The sequence below is a fragment of the Lissotriton vulgaris genome, chromosome 5 (assembly GCF_964263255.1).
Source record: "Lissotriton vulgaris chromosome 5, aLisVul1.2, whole genome shotgun sequence".
Taxonomy (NCBI): Eukaryota; Metazoa; Chordata; class Amphibia; order Caudata; family Salamandridae; genus Lissotriton; species Lissotriton vulgaris.
Window position 1 is genome coordinate 1126503095 of NC_141693.1, and position 23268 is coordinate 1126526362.

General features: G+C 43.4%; 1 protein-coding gene across 42 annotated transcripts in view; it reads left to right on the top strand.

Moving 5' to 3' along the window:
- The first annotated feature begins 6835 nt into the window (after positions 1–6835).
- The window catches only part of TCF7L2 (transcription factor 7 like 2), a 337643-nt gene continuing 321210 nt past the window's right edge, over positions 6836–23268 (top strand). For 11 of the 42 annotated variants that reach the window (XM_086922800.1, XM_086922801.1, XM_086922814.1 and 8 more), the window contains exons 1-3: positions 6842–7628; positions 9895–9961; positions 10169–10293. In XM_086922800.1, coding sequence (XP_086778926.1) covers positions 7440–7628; positions 9895–9961; positions 10169–10293 — 381 coding nt within the window. In that variant the 5' untranslated portion in view covers positions 6842–7439. Of the gene's footprint in view, positions 7629–9894; positions 9962–10168; positions 10294–23268 lie in introns of all 42 variants that reach the window. The other 31 variants (XM_086922798.1, XM_086922810.1, XM_086922809.1 and 28 more) reach the window with 8 other exon arrangements.

Sequence of the window (23268 nt, forward strand, 5' to 3'; positions counted from 1 at the left end):
TGTCATCCTTCGCAGGCACCCACAACCAACTTCTCTTACCAATGAAGAAGGCAGCCATTTTCTTTAGATGGGATTTATTTACTGGACGTAAAGGAGGCAAAGCAAAGGAAATGAAAGGATGGCAATGGAAGGTGCAACTGAGGGCAAAGGTCAGTAAACCAGCTACTATATTTATGTACTTGGTACAAGGTGTGATGATGAAGGAAGTTAACACTACCGGCACTACTGGAATTAAGAATTCTACAGGCAACAGTATAAACGGTGGTGGGCAGGTGGAGGGGGCGCGAGGAGGGGGGGAATAAAAAAAAAAGAAAAAACGTACCCGATGTTGCTTATGCCGTGACGCGCCTCGGAGCTCCTCCTCTTCCTGGTCCCAGCAGTCCCTGGGATAGTATCAGAGACTCCCTGTGCAATCCCCATGCTGCATGAGAGCAGTGCAGCAATTGAGCTGAGCAGGCTTGTTTAACGCTCACTCAGGCACTGCAAGCATGTGCGGTTTCTTCAACCCAGCTGTGTAATACAGTTGGGTTGGAGAAACCTAACTGCGCATGTCTTTTTAGCCAGCCGTCGACATGCACAGTTAGCAGTACACATCACTCTGCCCACTCCCATGGCCGGGCCCCACCCAGCCACACACACACTGGCTCAGCCAGCCGCTGAAAAATAAAACAATATTGTTTTCTTTTTCAGCTGATGGCTGAGCCAGTGGGGCGACGCTTCTATGCCATTGCAGAGGAACCGCTGCTGGGCAGGTCCCATTTTATGGAACTCCCTTCTCTTACATCTAAGAGTCCTTCCCACGCTCTCCAGTTTTGAGAAGCCCTAAAAACCTACATGTCCTATACACTTGAAACAGATGCTAAGAGATTTGTGTATGTGATGAGCACCTTATTAGTGTCCACATTTATTTGCTCATGTATGATGGTATTGACACGAAGGGCTGCAGAAACTAGCATACTTTATTATTTATTTATTTTTAAGTACGGTCACTCAGACAAAAGACGATGCATCATTTTGTGTAAGGTGTACTTCACGACAATCCAGGATAATGGGTTGGAGTCACAGTCGCCTAAAGCCAAAACAATATAAAAACCTGATCAGAACCGTCCTACAAGAAATTACGGAAAGCAAGACGAATATTACTAACTGAAACCGCCCCTCAAAGAACTTTGAAGTTCTTCCAGTTATCACATGTATTCTTTTCCTCTTTGGATACATGCACCATGCAAGGCTGCAGTATCCTCCGTACCATATACTGTTCATAGGTGTCCCAAAAGGGATCAGCAGACGCCTACAGTAACACATCCTGGTATTGGGTGTCCTGGGGGTGAGCATCAGAAGCCTGCAGTCTAACTTAGTCATAACATATACAGTGTAATACAACACATAGCACACTATCCAAAACTCAAAATGTAGCAAAAATTGACATTTCTATTTAGAAATAATGTCTATCTCAAAATATAAGGGTACATTTGCTAAGGATTGTGTGTATATGAATGACAATGAGTAGGTCATTTGTATACCCAAAATCCTTTGCAAACTACCATATTCATACGAAATTGAGTAGCAAATGCACTTATGAGCAATCTTTAAGAAACACCGAGAAAGTTTCCTCTTTTCAAATATGTTTGCTTCTGCACGGAGGCTAAAAGAATGAAGATCAGAATGCCAGATATAATGAATGGATATTTAGCCCTAGCATGCCTCTCTTAAGATTATCATCATCATCAAGCTTTATTTCGATATACAGAATATCATAAAAGCACATAAAAATATAAAACCACAAATCATTAGCATTACATTTTTTTAAAAAGATTATAATAGTAAACCATTTATATTTCAATAAATATTTTAAAAAAACATATTAAACTTTAACAGCTTTGTGAATATTTAAAAAAGATTCTGCTAAAACGAAGATCAATTAATAGCCTTCAATCTAATCAACCAGGCCCAACTAAGAAATGTGGCTACCCCACACACAAAGGTTGTACTAGTGTCAGCCTTGAATATTCTGAGTGCAGAGGAGTGGTCCCTGGTTCCAAGCAACAGACACACAGGTTTGAGCCATTTCTGCCTAGGTTTTGCATAGGCTGGGCATACAAAGAAGACATGAGGGATGTTTTCAGTGACACCTTCACAGAATGGGCAGACAGAAAAGGTTTGGTACGGGGGCTTCCACTTGCAGGTATAATCGCGGAGAGGGAGTGTTCCCAACCTGAACTGGATGAAAAGGGATCTATGAAAAGGGATCTATCCCTTGGTTTCTTAATAAAATCCAAGTAGGACTCCAGGCGAGGCTTTAATTTATGCTGTCTAAATGCCTCAATCAGCCTACCTTGGTTTGGGTCACTTTGTTCTTGATCATCAACCCATGTCCAGTAGGCTCGCTTAGTTTCAGTCTTGGATAAAGAGACCCCAGGCTCCCAATCAGTTGGCAAGCCAGATTCGTGCAGGAGCTTTTTTATATTACGAATCCAGCTAATTTTATGAGCACCATGGAGATTCATAACTTCTCTCAAGCCATCTAAATACCTTGAGAGCTCTGGTGTCCGCCATAACCGAGTCCAGTATAAAAGAGGGCGTAACCTGGCTAGTTCCTTGATAGAGCGGCGACCCAGATCACTCAATAGTGGTTTAATGGGAGTACCCCTTGGAAGCGATACCAGCTCCCTAAAAAACGTATTCTCTGAAGTGACCAGGGCATCGACACACTCAAAGCCCCACATCTCTGCACCATAAAGGGCGCAGCCTACAGCTTTTGCAGCGTAAATATCCAAAGCAGGAGCAATGGGCTTAGAGATAGATGTACGATGTTCTCGCCCTAAAGCTCCAACTACCCTTTTATGGTTTAATGCCATTTTGCCAATGTGAGGCTGCCACTTTAATTTATCCGAGATTCTAATTCCCAAGTAGTCAAATTCTTTTACGCGTTCCAGTGACACCCTGTCCAAGGAAAGGGTGGATCTGGATGACTTATTAGGATTAAGATAAAGGAGCTTAGTTTGAGGTATTTATGACAAGACCCCTAAGCTTACAAAACAGACAAAAGCGGTCCAGCAACTTCTGCAATCCTGCGGGAGTTTTTGATACCAACAGCGTATCGTCCGCAAAGAGGAGAGCGGGGACTTTATCACCCGCCAGGACCGGGGCATCAGCATTTATTTCTAGCAAAAAAGAGACTACACCATTCACAAATAACGTGAAAAGTGTTGGGGCTAGCACGCAGCCCTGGCGTACCCATAGAATCACAGGGATTCTATCGTTTTTTTGCTCTTGTGATCCCCATCCAATACGGGCGTAGGTACCATCATGCATGCGTGCCAGAAGATTCAAAATTGGTAGAGGAATCCCCATCTCCTCCAAGATCAGCCAGAGGCGGTCTCGGGGGACCAAGTCAAAGGCGGTCTTCAAGTCAATAAATGCCAAATAAGGACCGCCTTTGCCAATGGTAACCACCTTAAAGTGTAAGAGCACAAGCCTAAACGCTTGATCTACTGTGCCTGTGCAAGCCCTAAAGCCTGCCTTAAAGGGTGAGATGATGTTATTATCCTCAGCCCAAGAAAGAATCCTCTCCAAGAGTACCCTGCCAACCAATTTCTGCCCAACATCTATAAGACTAATTGGGCGATAGTTGGCAGGGTCCTCCCCTAAGATTATGCCTTTTGATGATCTGGTCACGGAAGGGACCTAAACTTCTAGTAATAAATGATAAACATACAAAATAATAAATGCTTACTGAACTTATCAGATTGGTAAATACAACATACTATTTTATGTCGTTTTTTTACAAGGTTTTTTTATTTTAAACGTTGATTTTTAGCACACAAAAATATCCATATAAATAGTAACAGTAAAATGTTTCAATGCATTTAAACACTTATCTATATTGCATTTCAAGCAAGTATTTAGTTATAATGTGGAATGTGCGGTTGTTCTTGGGCCACACATAACAAATCATGAGTTTAGCAATACTCTGGTTCATCAAGCCTCGGCGATATGAGCACATTACAAATATCTGTGAAATAAAATAGAGCAACTAGATTAATTCTGCCAGAGCTGAGAACAAAATTCAAACAAAAATAATGAAAATGTGAAAATTTTGCTAAGAACAAAGAAAGACAGGAAAATGAGGAGAAAGAATATAACTAGTGAGGACAAATGAGAAAGACTTAAAAGGAAGGAAGGAGTTAAAAGGAGGAAGAAGAAAGGAACAGAACATTAGGAGGAACAATAAAGACATGAGGAGATAAAAGAGTGTTGTAGGAAGAAATGAGAAAGAAAAAGAAAGAAGGGGAAATAGAAGCGAACATAAATAAGCAAGAAAGGGAGAAAGAGAAGGAAGGAAAAAAGAGAACGAGACAGAGGGAAAGAAACAGAGAGAAAGAGAAAGAAAGGGAGGAAAAGCTCTGCCTGCCCCCTAACCTCTCCCGCGTTGCTGGAACAGAGAAGTGTTTCATTCTTGTGTGCTTTCTTTTTTTTTATTTTAACTGGGCCTCTTGGAATAATCCCTTTTCTTTATCTGTCCTCCCAGTTAGACATTGTCTCGAGCCTTATTTATTTATGAAGGCTGGAGGTTAGTGCAACCTGCTGGGTCTAATTAGCCTTTCTCTTTGTGTTCCTCCCAATCCTGTCTGATTAAATGTACACATTTGTTTTACCTCCTTTCATGCCATCCCCGCTTCGTATTAAAGTTGTAAATTGCCTTTTCAGTGTTTTTTTTTCTCAGCCTGTATTTGACGCCCTCTCGAACCCCCTCGGGTTTGCAAATTGCAGTGTTAACTTTCCAATCCCAGCCGGACGGGCTGTCATTCTAGGGCCCAAGTTCGCTGTTGGGGGAATGGCAGCTACAAAGGACTAGTATAGCACTTACTGTGCACACTACTGACACAATAACGTAAGCTATGCCGAGGGCCAGTCATCCCTTGCGGGGGAGGGGAGGAGAGGAGAGACACATGTAACATTCCATTAACAGGAGGCCGTATGCATTCCTCAGCTAATACTTAGTGGAATGGCTTATGTGGGATTCGGTTACACGTAGAGATACACAGTAGCCACCCTACCCACCGAGTTGTCTCCCCACCTAATAATGTAAAACAAACGAGAGTGAATCATATTACAAAAGGGGAGGGGCTGAAGCAAACTACGTCATGAACCCCTTTGGTCTTGCTCACTAGAACTGTGCAGCAGGAACTTCAGAACTCTGAGCTATCTCGCCCCCAAGGGCTTCTTGAAACCCTGGCGTGGACTACCTTGCTTACGGAGTCGGTGTATCTTCGCCCTACACCAAGCATGCGCTTCTTGTCAACGCTTGTTCTGAGCTCCACTAGACGCCACATAAAAACACATGGCCATCCCGCTAAAATGCATATTTTGCAACATAGCGTGATACTCTAAAAAATACAGAGATGCCCGACATTCCTTCCCACTTTGCAGCTGTTACGGACATTGAGCCCCTTACCCCAGGGCTAAGTTGCTGAACATGACCTTCGGTTTCCCCTCCCACTTTCCTCACGCAAGAAACCCCCAACTGCCTGACACCGGGTCATTCACGTGGCTGGACAATCCAGCGCCTTGAGCGCTTCCAGTTCAGTCAGCGCTACATGCCGTGTCTATTTCCCATGGCTTCGTGCTTTCTTAAATTGGTCAGATACCAATACACACAACACCGGCTTGTCCGGAGGGACAGACCCACACAACATATTCCATAACAACTAAGCGTCCCCGCACGCACTTGACACAGAGCAAAACGTTCGGGAAAAGTTGAGACGATTTCCACGAGTAAGGACGTTCGCCACAGCTGAGGGCATTAGTGCTACACACAGACGCTCCCAATCACAATAGGCTTTTGTTACAGCGGATGCAACATTTACATACGTTGACTTACAGCTCCGCCACGTACAGTAGCTTATAAAAGTGTCTAGACTGTTGGAATACAGAATCTCCCAATGGCATTGAAGTTCTCTCGCCTATCCTTGTGGATCGGTGTTTTTGTTTCATGCGGTTCTGCACAAGCCTTCAACTTGACCTGCCCCGACTCCTGCTTTGCTCAGTGGCCCCTGCATGAGTGTGTGGTGGTGTTTACAAAACACGCACTTAGTAAAGGACACAGATTCCACAACCTCCTGCAGTCCTTAGCCGTGGCGCAGGGGGCGTCACTTGCGGGCAGTAACCAACTGGGAACGCCCACCCTGGTGACTCCCAGGGTCCCACGTAAAAGAGCTGAGTAACTTTCGCAACAACTTCGCGGTGGGTGTATTAGTGCCCTTTGCGGTGGGTGTATTAGTGCCCGCCCTACCACTAACGGACCAGTATACCAGTAGAAACTCAACAACTGGGCTAAAGTTTGCCACTGTCCAAAAAGTCACAGGGGAAGCGCTGCTCTACTGTTGACATCGCGTGACACTGGCGCACTGACAGCCGGCACTCCAGGGGAGCCTGTTTTCCTTCTGAGCACAAGTGGCAAAGTCAACTCTGCCTGACAGAGGACCCCCTCCTTAAATCCTCCCCCTGGCAAGCCTACCAACCTCAGGCGCCCCAGCGAAGGCCGTCCACTCCCGAGGCTTTTTGTTTTTTCTGTGGGGCCTGCCACCCCTAACTACCCCGCATTTAAACCCGCACTGCCTTTATTTTATTCCCTCTCCAGTGTTCCTGTCTTCGTTTTTACGTTTCCCAATCATTTTCGCTTTTCTCTCGCTCCCTCTTCCTGTGTTTTTATGTATGCAAGCGTCAGGACGTGCAAACCCCTCCCTTTCCCTTCTGAATCTCATTAAACTTTTTCCCCCTCCCCTCTCTCCCTCTCAGCGCCCGCTCCTTCCCTGCTTCACTATCCAGGCTCCCACCCCCTCTCTCTTCTGTGTGTGTATGTATGCTTTCTCCCTCTTTCAGATCTGCCCTCCCCTTGTCCCTCCCCCCTTCCTCTCTTTCCCTATCTGTCAATCAGAAACCTCCCTTTGAACTGGGAGAAAAAAATCTCTCAGTTCCAACTTCAACTCAGTCAATCCAGGCGGCCACAGCTCTCTATCTTCTACAGCTTTTTATTTATTTCTCAGCTGGGGGTTGTTTTTTAGTGGGGGGTGGGGTGTTTTTGTGCACCCCCTTTAAGTTTATTTGTGTTCTTTGGGTGGTGGTGGGGGTCAAGCTTCTGAACAGATCCTGGAGAGCGAGAGAAAGCAGCAACCGAGACACCCCCCTCCACAGAAACCAAGAAGAAGAGGGGAAGCCCTCCCTGCACCCCCTGATTTACCCTCCCCCTTCACAGAAACTTCAACTTCTTCTTTTTGCACAAGATTTGCAACAGCAGCTCATAGTGGGGGGTTTGTTGCAAAAATAAGCCAAGGGGCAGCGAGGGGGAAAGTTTGCCCTCTTTGGTTTCTTTTTGGAGGGCTCTTTTGCTTTTCCGGGTGGCTGCTGGGCTCGTCGCCAGGCTGCCCCGGGGAAGGATGCCGCAGCTGAACGGCGGCGGGGGCGATGACCTGGGGGCCAACGATGAGATGATCTCCTTCAAGGACGAGGGCGAGCAGGAGGAGAAGACCTCCGAGGACTCCTCGGCCGAGCGGGACCTGGCCGACGTGAAGTCCTCGCTGGTGCACGAGTCCGAGGCGAACCAGAACAGCTCGTCCGACTCAGAGGTACGGGGGCACGGGGCGCAGGTCCTGGCACTGCGTGGTCTCTCTTCAAGGGGAGGGGGTACCGGGTCTAGCAGCGCGTGCGCCGGCTGCAGCGGTGTGCAGCGCGTGGAGTGCCGGCTGAAAGTGTGTGCGCGAGCGGCGTGCTTGTTGCAGACGGGCGCTGCGTGCACCGCGCGACCCTGCTGCATGCATGCTGTTTGGAATGGGTGTCAGTGCGTTACGCTGCTGCGGGGGGTTAAGGGTGCATGCAGGTATGCTTTAGCCGTGAGGAGCCTGCATTGGTAGCCGCAAGGGAGGCTTCTTTGGGTGCAAGCTTCTACTGTAAGTTTGCGAGTCAACATTTAGCGTGCCTTCCCCTACTGTGCGAAGGGGGGTAGTGAATGCGAATCTTATGGCTGTAATGTTGTCGTACAAGTGTTGGGCGGGCGTCCTGCATGCACTCAGCCTTCGGCCAGGGCTATATACCCTCCTTGACAGTGCAGTGAGCGGCCTCTGATCCCTGCCTGCTGTTCCGCGCTTGTCCCTCTCTAGCATGACATGCAAAAGTAAATACAATTCTCCCTTTTATGGCAGCCCCTGCAACTGGAGCCTCTACCCCCTACAGACAAAACAAACACCGCTTTATGATACCCCTTGCTGTTATAACAGGCAGAATAACACCCCTTTGTGTTACCCCCTGCTGCTGCACCCGGCAGGCAGAAATAGTACTTCGCTATGACACTTCTTGCAGCCGTACCCTGCCTGGCTAAAGAAAAGCACCCCTCTCATCGCCCTGCCTACTGCTGTAACCCTCAAAAGCCACACCGGGCGTTCCTACGGTGCCCCTTCCTCATGCACAGTTTAAAACCATTGGGACACAATTAACCTTTTATGACATCCCTGCTTTTGTAACTTTAATGACGCCGATTTCTCACCCTTTTCACGGCTCCCTTTGGAAAGGACCGGCCACATGCTTTATAAATGGAACGGCCTGGACACTTCCTCCCCACCACCTCTCATGCAGTTGCCCCCTTTCCTTTGCATCCGTGGCCTTGTGCTGCGTTGTTACTGTATCCTCCTATATGGGGTTGTCAAAAAGGCATTAACTTTGGGAGCTGTCAGCTGTTTTTTAAATGCATCTTTGACTCTCTTGTGTTTGAAAATACAGCAACACACACGAATAAACCGTGGGAACTTTGTTGTGATAGCAAGCAAAGCCCTAACCCCTCCCCCCACGAAACTGTCAACTCCAAAGGTTTGCAACTTTGTATCTTCCGCTCTTCTTGCAATGCTTTACGTGACCTAACGAGAACCACTACGTCTTTCTGTAACAATAATGCGCAACACAAACTTTGTGTAGTTTTTCCTCCCAAGTTGAGTTCACCCTGCGATTCCTTACATAGGACTTTAGTTCTTGGCTAAGGAATGCATAGGTCACTGCAGGAAAAATAGTATTTGTAGAGTGCCTCTACGGCCCAATGTTGCACCCACGATCCCTTCTCGACAGCGCATTTAATCGTGGAAATGTACCTCGCTTCCTCCCTTGCGCGATAACTCCCAGGCTGTTTGATATTCTACGCGCCCCTCCACCACGGGGTTGCCTGTGCTCGACCTCTGTTATTTTTAGTGTCAGCGGCCCTCACCTGTGGCCCACGTTTAACCCTTACTTCACACACAACATGCCATGAACCAGAGCCCCATGGAAACTTTGTTCGTGGAAAAAAAGGTCCCCACCCTGGGGTGTGAATACCAGTCTGCCGGTTTCCTCAATCCCTCTCTTCCGGGTTACCCATCATGAACTTTTCCCTCTGTGAAAGGGGGTAGGCACCTCCCATTTTTGGCTGGCCTCTGTACACCGCATTCAGCGTGATTAAAACCCCAACTTACTTGAGCTGCTGCTATTTTTTGACCATGAAGGCACAATTACACAATTTATAGTCCCAGATTTACCCCATTGTCTTGACAGCTACTACATAACACACGCAAAGAACTTGACACGTATTTTAGGAGTCACTTTGGATGTAGGAGTTTCTACGTGTTTTGTCTATTGCGGGTAATGGGCCCACTCCTTAACCCTACCATTGACCCGTATGTTTATTATTCAACCGTTTCCTTACGTCATAATACAAAGCATAATGAAGCCCCCATTCAAATGCCTTTCTAACAGAATACACATATAATATAATCCCTAAAACCCTAGTATGTTAATTTTTTATAACGTTGATTACGCTGCTAAACATCCTTTAATATCATTTGAACTGTTTTTTTTTGTTTTGTTTACGTTAAGGCGGAAAGGCGGCCTCCTCCCCGCTCCGAAAGTTACAGAGAGAAATCAAGAGAAAGTTTAGAGGAAGGTGAGTCGCCAAAATAAGAGGAAATAAAATTGTTCTCCGGAAAACACATACATTAGACGCTGGGTGGGGGTAAGATCGGACCTTTCTCTACCTTGCTGTAAAATGGGAGATCCTAGTGTGTTATTTTTGTGTGTCCTTTTCGGGGACACGGTTTTAAAATAAAGCTTGCTTACCCGTGTTCTCCCTTTCCTCCCCGCCATGTTACAGCCGCGAAGAGGCAAGATGGAGGCCTGTTTAAGGGCCCGCCGTACCCGGGCTACCCCTTCATCATGATCCCAGACCTGGGCAACCCCTACCTCCCCAACGGCTCCCTCTCTCCGACGGCCAGAACAGTGAGTGCCTCGCCGCCGCGCAGCCCCCCGCTCTTGTTTTATGTTCCTCTGGCTCGCAGGGGCCGAGCTAAACTTTCAACTGAGCTGTGTGCGCGCTGCTGCTAAACTTTCCCCCGGCGCCGCTCCCTGGGACTGGGGTTTGTTTACCTCCGCCATATTGTCCCGTACGCTACTTCCTGGTTTAGCAGGGAGCCTCGCTTTGCCCCGTATGTCCATCTTTTCCTGTTTCCTTTCTTCGCCGCTCTCTTTTTATTTTACCTCTCTCGTTCTTTCTCCCACCATTCATTAGCACTCGTAGGTCTCAATGTGTGTCCTGCCCTTTTCCGCAGGATTTCCCTTTTGCGTGTCAATTTTTTTTTCTTATTTAATTTTTTTTCTTCTCTAGCTTTCATTCTCTTTTACTTAATTCCCCAAACATTATCTTTGTACGTGTTTCCTGATTTGTTTTACCTTCCTTCTCCTTCTGTTAAAATGATTTGATTCTGCTCCCATATATTTTTTCTTTCTACTTTGTTTTTCTTTTAATTTCTTCTGTTCCCTTTTCCCTCGCAAGTATGATTCAGACTTCCCCTTATCTTTTTCTAATTATTTTACACTTCTCATTTCTTTTAACCTTTTACTCCTCCCATTTGTTTTTCTTTTACTTCAGCCCGCACACTATCATTCTCATCCCTCTATTGCTGAATCTTTCTCTTTCCCATTTCTGTTTCACTTTACACTAACATCTTTATCTTTTCCACCCCATGCTCTCATTATTCCCCATTTCCGGCATGTTTCTTTTCTTATATCGGATCATTCTTTATACTTACCTCATTCCTCCCCTTTCTTAACCTTTCAACTTCACAATATTTCTCTTACTTCCCCCTCTCTTTACCTAAAACAACAAAGAATAATTAGCTTGTCTGCTGCTGCACTGATACCTTAATATTTTTATTTCAATGGGAAGTTGGCATTCTTTTTAGCTGAATTTGATGATTTCTGTATATTCTCAAATGTTAATATTCAATGCTTTACATTGATTTCCATCAGGAATGGTTCTTCTCAGTATTTCCTGTAATTTCCTTAACACACTTCAGGTTTAAATCCCTTAAATGGCAATTTGTTATTTTTTAGAAATAGTTCTTTGAATTTCCCAGCATGCATTTTAAAAACCCCTCAAATACCCTAAAAGTGCAGCATTTGAAGGTGCAGTCAACTTAATCTTTTGCAGAAGCCCATTTTTTCTATGCTTGTGGGACTTGTGGGCAAGTATTTTTTTCCCCACATAGGTATCCCTCTACTTTGCAAGTTTATTTGCATTGTCTTCTTACATTCTGTAATTTACAATTTGCAGACTCTGCACTAAAATGTATTCATATTTTATTAAGTGGAGAGTTCAAAGTAATATCATTTTTATGAAACAATTTGGCTATAATTTTCTGCGAGGTGTCTCTAAACTATGCACTTTTTGAACTGTACAGTTATGCATTTTTCTAATTTTGAACCAAACGAGTAGGACCTCAAAGAGGTATGCATGTTAATTGGGAAAACCATTTTAACCCCATACCCACCTATTAAAATTTACATAAAAAAGACAGCCATAATCGTCAGCTTAGAACATTCTGTCATCACCCAGTGTCTCAAAATTAACACTTTCACTTTGTTGTTATTGTTTTATTTCTCTTTGATATTAATGTATTTATGCTTTTAAACACACCTGTCCTTACATCCTATATCCCACGGCTAGGCTCATTTCATTAGTTTTATTCCTCCGGTCATCCTTTCTGTTGTCTCTTATTGTTGTTTGTCCATTCTTGTTTTATGAGCGCGATTCAAATCATTTGTTATTTTTTCTAAGTTTATTTGGTGTGCATTATTTCCAATTTGAGTTTTAAGTTGGACATTATTGCATTCTTAATGTATATACCTGTTTTCCTAGAGTATGTCTTCCATGTTATTTTGTTCATTGGGTAATAATTAGTACTTTAAATATTTTATGTATGCCTATGTTTTGTTAATTCATTCTGTGTGCTCGGTAATGATAGAAGCATCTCTCCCCCCAAACCCAGTCACCCTCCCACCTCTCCAAACACAGGCTTTATAGGTAAAAGAAAAAGTATTCCCCAAAGGAAACAACAGTTTTGGTTCATGATATGAGATTTATATACAATAAAAAGCATTGAGACTGCTGAAAGTTCAGAACACCAACACACTCTTGTTCAAAGTAAAGGAAGTGAAAAAATTAAATATTTTTTTATCGTCTGTTCACAAGCAATCCGTGTCAGTACAGTACTTCTAAGTCAATTCTTGCTCTTGCATGTTAATGTCTGAGAGGATCAGAGAACAATGTATAAAACCAACTCAACGGGTAAAATATGCTGTTTCATGAAATGCTTGTAAATGTTTTACTTCCCCCTTGAAAGTAGCATGCCTTCCTTCTCCCTACTTTAAGTGGTTGACCTTTTTAGTAGTAATCTGTTAGCATTATTGGTTGAAAGATAATTTATTCAAGGTTAATATTGTTTCATTAGTGACTATGGTTAACTCAAGGGACGGGGCAATGGCTTTGGGCATGCACTTACTAGCCTGGTACTCATCCCTTACCAGTAGTTTTTTGCTTTTCTATCTGAAATACAATTTTCACTGTGGCTCCCTCTTCTTTCTCTCCTTCATTCTTCTAATACCACCTTCCCCACCATCTGCGTAGCACCTAGAGACCACCGTCTCTATAGTACATTTTAGAATTGCTCTGAATAATTAAAATATATGCAAACAATATTATGAGTGAAGTGCCTGTGGAAGTGTTCATTCAAAGGCATGACACAGAGTACATTTTCTCTATTTTTTCCATTTGCCTGCACCCGTTGCAGGCCAGTGGCGGTATGTGCTTGCCTTCCCCTGCTAATGAAAGATGTTGCCCAGCCAGTATAGCAAGGTATGAAATGGCACCTCTGCTGTTTGTAGATACACGATCAATACTAGTGGCTGCTGTGGGCCGGCCTTTTGAGATCCACAATTGTAAAACATTAAACACCAGGTCACACGTTTCATCAGTTGTCCAAAGAACCTGGAGAAAGGCGTGTATGTTGGGAGTTAAAATAAATACTCTTTAGCTTCAGTGAACTTGCACTTTTTTATCAAGGTAGTTGCAGTCAATATTTGCAGTATATATGAAAGCTTGGTTCTGAAAATAGTGCTGGGGCGTGGATGCTGTTTTTGAATAGCATTTTGATGAAAAGGTAGCCATTGTAGGACTATTATGTTTGATTTTGTGGTTGCTCTTTCAAAATCTTAGGAAAAGAAACTCATCAATGTCAAGTTCAACATAGGGCAGGTGGTGATGACAGAAACACTGAATTGGCTAAGGCTAGATTGAAGGATGAAAACGGGCTGTAGTGGGGTTTCAAACTACTATACTTTCTGTGCTGGAAAATGTTTAAAACCCTTCTACTAAGGAACTGGTACCATTTAAGATCTTCTTTTTTTTATTTTGTATATGTGGTTTTGTGTTTTGTTAGTGTAGTGTCTATATAACACCTTGCATTTTTTGCAGAAGTGCAGTTTGCTCCTTTTTCTGTTACGAATGGGCAGCAGTTATTGCAAACCAAAATCTTATTTGAGCTACGTCCTGAAGGTTGACATCAAGCGTACACTTACCTAGTTTTTCAGTATTTAAACTGAAGGCTTTAGGCTCCTGACCTTGTTTTTTCCCCCTTTTTTTTTTTGCTGAGTGTCCTTTGATTCTGCGATTAACATAAAAAAGCCATACATTTTTTTACATTAAGTATTTTGATATACATGATTTGGTTATCTGTAGGTTCAACTTAAGCTGTAGATATGAACTGGCATGTGGTCAGTCCTAAAATTAATATGACCTAAAATATTTCTTATAATATCGATTTCCCTTGCACAGGGTGCCCACTTTGACATGATATGGGTGAGGTAGGATGTGAAGTAAGGGCAAAATTTGCCCACCAGCTGAAAATGTAACTTCAACTCCCATTTTCTCTGTTTTAACCGGACTCTGCCTGGTCGTCCATTCTCTGGGTTTCTATGGGGAATTGTCAAGAGCTCGCCGCCACATTTATTTGTTCCTCCTTGCAGCACTCTTATTTTCACTGCTTGAAAAATGCCTAAATCTGTCAAATCAGACAAGCCTGGCAGCATTGATTTCTGCTTTTCAGCGTACGAAAGTGAAGAATTGGGGAGTATTACTAAATTGGCTTATGATGAATAATTTATACACTCTGGTTTGCACACTTTCATCGCTAATGACCCGTGAGCGCAAATAGAGTAACATATTTATTTGTCCGTGCCTTAAAATGGCATATACCTTTATCCCGGTGATAAGCTTTTCTTGGAGAGTGTGGTTTTGCATTTAGAGCCCACAATTACGTTTTGTAAAAAGGATACATGATATAGATATAATATACACAACTGTTTAGCATTAATTACCTAAATGCATCTAAGATCCACGTGTTTAAGGAACCATTTCTATTTTTCTGAGCTACTATGGAGATTGAACATGCTCTGGGATTTTATTAAGTGTGGACAGTAGTATGTCTTCATTTTGTTGGGTAAACATGTCAAGGTTTATGTTGCATATCTTCTCACTTTAGGAATTTGTATTTTTTTCACCGTCAATTAATGTGCTCACAAATCCTTTAGAAAAGCTCTTTCCAGGGAAAATTGTTGGTCTCTGCTGGAACCAATGTGTTTTGTGAACAGCGCAGAACACAAGTGTATCTTCTTGAAATGCTGCAAACAAACAGCGCGGAGAGTGGCTCGCTTGTTAGCTCTTGTGTTCCGCGCGCAGACACCCAAGTGACATGTCAAAAGAGGAACATTCTGCTTTTATGTTTCTGTGTCGGGGAATGTACCCTATTTGCACAGAAGAGAAAGGAACTTGGTTGGGGGGCAGAGGGGCGAGGAAGTGGTGATTTGGAGGGGGGCCTGGGAGTTGTTGGGCCGAGGGGGTGAGGTGAAGGGTTAATAGTGATCTCTTAACAAATTGTTTTGACAACACTTTTCAGAGTGGCACATTCCAAGCCTTGGCGGTACATTGTAATATTTCAGTAATTACACAGGTCATTAGGCTCCCAAGCTGGGCTGTAACATTCTTTTCACTCTGAAAAAGGACAGGTGTCAGGCCCTGTCTTATGGATTGATTATGCCTTGAATATTTCTCCAGTATGTTCAATGGGTTTATCATTGCCTGATTCAACGTTTAATCACCTGCTCCTAAACTATGATTTTGTTCTGTGAAGGACATAATGTGAGCCATGTTATCACTTTCAGAGACAAAACAGCAAATGTTTGCCTTGGCCCATGAGTTCTATGCGCAGTGCAGCGTTTGTACGCCCGACACACAGCCACATCTTTAAGAATGGTATTGTTAAGGCGAACATAACCTGCACAAATCTCGTTTAGTTGTACCAAATATAGTTAGTCATTTTCACTGCTGCACCATTCAATATAGCTCTTTATTTGGGTGACACTAAAGACCCCTCCTCATAGGGCCATTTCCTCTTATTTCCTCTATCTGCTCTTTTTGTTGGTTGTTCTTTTTCCGTATAGAGTTTCAGTTTTCTAATATGACTTCATTTCGAACAAACAGGCTGCAGTGGTTGGTCAACATTCCCTCCCAGGGGGCTACGAAAAGTAGTTACAGCAGAGAGTTGGGTTTCAGGGAGGCTGAAAAGCAATACCCGTCCATTCTGTGGGCGAAGCCTCCCAAACCGGTGCACTGCATTACAGAACGGCATTCGCCAAGGAAACAGAATATTTTAATAGTGGGCCTAATGGCTAATCTGGTCCTCTGAGGTTACAGGAAAGGCATTTTTTTGAGGTGCGCATGAATGTATTCACACATTCACCTTTTACACCGAATGAGAAAAAACATCAAGATTAAAAAGAAAACGTAAACATATGATTTATGTTATTCACGCAGCCTCTCCATTTTATAACACCCAATTTCAGTAGGGTGGTGCATTATAAAAGGATGGGAAAAAAAGTGAGTTTAAAATTTCTGGGACTGTGTCCTAGCTGGATTTAAAATCTGATAAACTAATGTTGCAGAGAGGGGAGAGACAGCTGCAGTAGTTCTGAGCGGAAACTTAAGTCTGGCGGAGGCTTTTCCAGCTGTCTCTGGAGTTATGTGGAAGTGGATTATTGGCATTTTAGTCGGTGCCAAACTGTATTTCCCATATGTTTCTTCAAGCAGGAAGAAGCAGATAGTGTTGGGGGAGGGCAGGTATGAAGTCGAGCTCTGTAAAGATTTAAGACTGGAAAGGATTTCTACCATGTTTTTTTTTGCTCTGGGAGTTGTTAAGATTTCCTAGTAAAATAAGAAATACGGTTTCAAAGGGAAAAAAAACAGGAGTGGCTTCTTTCTATTTCGAATTTAGAGTGCATTGGCACGTGTTAATTGCCTAAAGGCAGCCCTGGGGGGAGGGTGTGAGGAAATGATAGCAATCAATCCACGAATTTTCGAGATGGCTCTTTAATAATGGAAATTACATTTTTTTAAGATAATACATGTTTACAGAATTGACTCGTGGTAGCTAAATAGAGGCTAGGAGTGGAACAGCTTTGTAGTATGGTTATTTGTGGGCCATGATGCCACGTATTAAAATTATAAACCGTGAGGCTGAGGTGTTTGTATATGTCACCAGAACCCTGAGATGACATTAGAGGTCCTTAATGCATGCTTATCTTTGCATATTTTCTGTTTTTCTTTTTCTTGTGATTTTCTTCTGTTTCTTTCCATGTTTCTCAGTCTATACTTCATGGACCATCGTTGACAAGGGTGACCCCCTCCAATCCCCCATTAATTCGCTTGGGTTACATCATCCTAGTTAATTACAGGTCTAAATTTAGAGGAGCAATGTCTTTCCCTTGAATTATGGGTTTCCACACTATTGCAAATCGTGGAACAAAAATATTAGGGGCAATTAGTGCTCCTCCTTTTATTGACCTGTGAAAGGCAAAAATGTGGAGTTGGACATGCTGGGATTGCACATCGATGTTCTGCTGCCGGGTTCTCAGCCCAATGGGCCTTCTTGTCTTGAGTTGTTGCCCCATGCATGCTTCTGGTTCAGGGTTGAATGTTGTCTTTTAAGTGAACCAGACTACCTGCACAGCAGGCCCGGTCACAACTCGAGGCAACCCTTGCTGCTCCACTGCCCTTGTGCAAAGAGTCCACAGTAACTTTGCTGGCTGGCAGCTCGGGTCGTAAATCCAAGCAGAGTTTATTTACAGCTTATAACACTTACGAATGTTAAGATATTTGACGCCATGCTGGCCTTATAATATCCAAGGTCGGCAGACACCGGCAGTGGGTCAGGTTTCGTTCACTAATTATAAGCAATAATAAAAAGAGGATATTGGGGAGTGGAGAAATCCTGACAGCTAATTGATTATTTTGCGGTTCTCGTTTCTAATTGCAGCTCTGCGTTTGTGCTCCATCCAAAGACATTACTAGGCTCTCCTATACTTGGCGCTTTTGCAGAGGAAAATTGAGCAGGGCTGCAAACCACTGTAGATCAGAGCACAAGACTGTGCATGAACCTGAGGTCAGCTAGAACTTGCCTGAATATTTTATCAGAAACCTGAAAATTCAGATTTTTGCTTCAGAAACAGGTTCTCCTTGACTATGATCTCTCCAGCCATGGGGACCCATCCATCCTCCGGCTGTTCCATTCCTTAAATTTGAGTTACTCTTCTTGTTTGGAGTACAATGGGTGGGTTTGGAAATATCTTGGAAGATTGTAGACCAGAAACTAGATGTACAGCACAATGCGGTCTGATTTAGGAGGGGGGATTTGTTGCCAGAGGAATGCAAGGATCCTTAAGGGAGAGTGTGAGGTTTGCAATAGCGCCGGTCCAAGCTGCAAGGAAGAGCTTTAGCCAGAGAATGGAAACATGCAGAGGAGAGCCCTCGGAGTTCAGATGAATGCAAGGGCCTTTAATGGGTATCTTCATCTTCAGAAAGCAGAGTCCTAGAGAACCTCAACAGCCGACACTCGGTGGCCTGGGTTACGCTTATTTGAAAAGTATACATATACCATCATTGGCCTCGTTTCCATGTTGCAATAGACCAAGTTGGAAAATTCAAAAGTTATATACTGAAAATGAAGTGTATTGAGTATTGTCATAAGCGTGCAGAGGTATTGGCGTTTTGCCGTATGCCTCTTGCAAAAAAAAATATAAATGCAGAGCCTCAGACCTCTGCCCTAATTGGTCAGATCGGACCCATCACATAGTGATCACATTTGATGACCATCTGGTGATTTTCACTGGGGCATAAGGGCAATTGGATATCAGTCGCAGTCCAGTTAACAGTGATCAGTTTTACTCCGGTTTGCACCTCAATGACTCTCAGCAGAGACCAAGAATTGAAAGGGGTTAGAAATCTCTTCTCCCCCATAAGGTGCAGGCTTGGTGCATAGAGGAAGTCAGTGTGGGAAGCTTGCCTTACTCTGGTGAACTTAAGTCTCCTGTGCTCCTAGTACAGCCAGGATCTTTTCATGGTGATGCCGCAGGCCTTAATTGTAAAAGAATAAGTGACCGGACCCAATGTTTTCCTCAAAAGTGGCTTCTAGCTCTGCTGAAAGTTGGGGATGCAAAAAACCTAGGTTGGCTTGTCTTGATTCCAACTCATGCCTCTTTCTTCTACCACAATACACTCCCATCTCCTTTATCCCACTTTCATGTGCTTTTTCATTTTTGCCTTCGTTCTTTGCCACTGTTCTTCCGACTTTTTCTTCCTCCTTCTTTCCTACCTCCTTCTTTCCTACCTTTTTTCTCTTTTGTCCTGGATCGAAGTCTGATGATGAAAAATAAGGCCCGATCCCCCAAAATGAGTGCCGGTTGGCCCCACCCACAACTATTTGCTGAAATTAAGTACTGGGACGCAGGTGCGCTGGTGGAGTTCATGAAAAACCACTGCTGAAATCTGCATATGAACTACAGGGCCCAGGCTCATATCTCGAAGGAGTCGAGTTAGCCCATTGTCATTCCAGAGTCCACAGATATTATTTAAGTCGGTGGTTTTAACCTTTTGACTTCTGTGGACCCTCACATAATCATTATTGGAATCCAGGGACCCCTAATAAAACATTATTGGAATCCGGGACCACTACTGAGTCAATTCTGGAAACCAGGGATCCTGCCTAAGCAATTTCAGTGATATGAACCACAAACCTATGCACAAAAATACAGAAAGAAGCATTCATCAAACATACACACCAATTATGAAATATATTTTATTTAATGCTAAAACATTTTTTTTAAACGTTTCTAATTATATTGGGAAGGTTAGAGCTTTTCATAATTCAATTGTGGCCACACACCTCCCATGCTGTATTCTATTTGATGCACTTGCATGGCTCCCACAAATCAATCTAAGGATTTCAGCGTAACTTTTAGCCTCAAAGTTCATATTCCTTCACATTTACAGAACGCTTTAAAACGTTAATATTTTGCTTCTTTATTTATATACCCTTTATTTATCTGCTAATATTCTTTTATTTTCTAAGAAGTCACAGACTCCCCGAGTAGGTGTTGTGAACCCCCACAGGTTCCCAGACCTCAGGTTAAAAACCTCTGATTCATGTCACAAGAGACTGTTCTGTGTATAGTGAGCACTATAGTTAACGGACAATATTTTTACACTACTTTTCAACAAGAATTTGGGAGCAATTCATTTTGTAGCACGCGCAGTATAAAATAAAAACCACTTCTTTATACTTCCAAGTTTGCCCCTCCAATTACAGGCAGCTGGTATACAGTCAGCAACTCTGTTGGCTTTGCTCTTAACAAGTCCTGCTGGTGAAAAGCAGTGAATTACAAAAGCATTATTCAGCCAGCACAGGCTACGTGGATGAAGCCAGTTTTAAGAGAACAACTGAGTTTGTTGGTTTCCCAGGGGCCTGTGTGTTGTAATTGCAGTGTCATTTGTTTGCATTATTAGACTAAGAAGGAAAGTCATGAGTGATTGTCATCGCTCATTTAAGAAATGTTTAATTTGAATTCATTTTAGCCTCATGATGCGCCCATTTCTCTAACTGAAAGGAGGCGGTGAAGCTTGGTGGCAGCACTTGGATAAGTAAATAAAAGCGTATTTGTACCCATCCCATGACTAAAGTAATTAAGTAGGTTTCTGACGCTTAATTCCCTCAGCACAAAGAAGACCTAACAGTTCGTTAGTCTAATACTGCTGTAATCTCCAGTATACACTTGCTTAATCACAGACCGGTTTCTGCACCAGAACTCGCCTGTAATAAGAAAGTGATGTGAAAATCCACTAGTGAAAAAGTGGCTTAACTAGCTACCTCAATGACTGAAAGCGACATGATGATGAGCAGGAGGCCTAGTGCTGTGTCGGTGCACAGCTGTACTGACATAGCCCCCAGTGTCTTTTCAAATGTGTATGTAGCGAGCGAATATGGGATGGAAATCTGCACCAGCCCAGAGGTTTCTGCTTGTGTACTGAGGCCCTGATTTAGGGTTTCGCGTACAGTAACTCCATCAGACACATGACGAATATCCATTTTGCCCTATCACCAGTGCAATATATCGTTATGCACTTGTCATAAGGTGGACTGGATATCCGTCAAGTTTCTGATGGAGCACCATTTCACAAAACTCAAAATCAGGTCACAAGTCCTCAGGGTATACATATGTGGAACTTGGTGGTGCGAAAGATAATGGGCAAAGAGATTTTGGTTTTTATGGTGTGGGTGGGAGCTTGAGCACCAATCCCGCCACCGGAAGACCGATCCCGCCACCGGAAGAGGAAGTTCCTTGGAAATGGCAGACGAGGGCCGAAAGAAGAGCAGGCCTATAGGGATTTGGAGGAGGGAAGTATGTCACCAGTGGTTTGGAAAGGATGAAATATAAGATCATACATTTGAATGCAGGAGGGAACCTTGAATCAGGATTTTTGGCTGAGGTGATGGAGAAGAGAGTTCCTGATTCTAGGGTGCTTGGGTACAGAATTTGATGCCATGCTTTGGCTTTGTGGTGTGGGGTAATAGAGAATGACATGTAGAATTTTTGAACGCAAGGGAACCAAACAACTCCAGATTTAAAGGGGGGAGCAGAATGTTACAAGGGGACAACTGGGATTGGCGTGGTAAGGGAACTTAGATCCATGATTAGAGGGTAGAAACCGAAAAAAGGGCTTTAACACCACTGATGTACGGCTGGAGCCATGTAAGGGGGGCATAATATGACAACAGAGATTTTGAGAAATGCAGTTTGATACCAGGTTTGGTTACAGAGAAGCCACTCGAGATTTGAGGGTGGGATTTGACATCTGTGACAGACATATAGAGAAGTGTGTATATAAAAGTAAAAACATTATCCACACTGTATTTAATGAGATTATTGCAAGTCACTTTTGTGTTCGACGAAGAACTCTATGGGGATTTGCAGTTTTTGGTACTTCATTCCATAATTATTGTCTTCAGTGGCTTTAGCACGGGCTTAAAAAACAGCACTTCTCACAAGTGATCGCCATGATCATTGACTACAGCATTTGACATCAGAGAGACACATTAATTTAAACAATTTACATAAATTCATCTTTTTTTCTAGCCAGTGCAGCAGACTTTTATCTTCATCCAAAAATTCAATTTTAAGTTCTTACACTTTTAACATTTTTATGCATAATTTCCTGTGCCACTTTACAAGTGTAACTTATTGCTAGACTTAAATTGTGCAAGACCGGTTCCCCTTAAGAACTCTCCTTCTCATCTTTCCTTGAATAGAATGATCTGCACCACCAGCGATAGGGATGGATAGGAGAAGTGGCCTGGCACTCTGACACACACACAACACACCACACAACACACCACACACACACGCCACACACCAATCACACACGCCACCACCCACCACCGCCTTCTCTCACCTGCCCTCTATTCTCTGCTCAGGTACACAGTGCAGGTACCTCAAAGCTTGGTATTTGTCCAGATGAAGTTTCATAGTATGGCATGATAACTTCGGAGGGGAAGGGGTATTCTCTAAAACAGCCTCTAGGACCAGTAAATATAGTCGGTGAGCCTGTATACGTATTTTAAGTTATTTTGGAATGATATGTTCCCAAGAGATTTTCAAGATACCTCTTTGAAACATACTTTTCCAAAAGGGAGGCCTGGCATATACAATATGCATTGGTCAGTGTGACTTCGGATATATGATAAAATCAGTTTCTTGCATTACTGATAACCGTGGAGAGATTGACGCATCACTGTCTTGCATTTGTTTCTTTGCTCTCCTTAGTAAGTAAATTTAACGGTGAACTGATATTAGAACCGTTTATGCTATGATATCCGCCACCCATTTCTGATGCGGTAGATCGGGTTGAAGATTTGCATCCCAGTTGCATGAAATTACCTAGCACTTAGTCTTCTCTGAACTTTTGTGGCTGGGTATAGCGAGACATACAAAACCGAATGCTTTGTTTTCACACAAGTGGGCAAAAAGGCACATGCATTCCGTAGGGCGTATCTCCTCAGTGACTTAAAGGGATCCTCCAACATGGACCTGCTTGTCCTGCTGTAACGTTTGCGATCAAGATAATCGAATGGCTGAACAGTTTGGAAGGCCACTGCTCGAAATTGGTCTTGTACTCCTGATTAGTATTTGTTGCACCAGATGAGGATTACTGGTCGTCTGTGTGTTATTTATAAATGTGGTGCTTGGTAGTATGTGATCCTTTGTTGGAGGCCGGCACAAGAGCCTTGTGAAGGAAAATGTTGCCTTCCAAAAAAGTATTGGCAATCCAGGAATGACCGGAAGGTCAAATAAACCATGGCTAATGGCTCCTGCCATCGACTGCCATCAGCATCCTTTCCCTGTCTCCTAAAAAGGGACAATAATGATGTCTGCCATTTCAATCCATTGTGGGCCTTGCTTTGAAGAGGAAGTATGGGTTGTTACCTTTGCAGCTGTAGGATCCAGGGCCCCTCACAACCGTGGGCCTTGCCA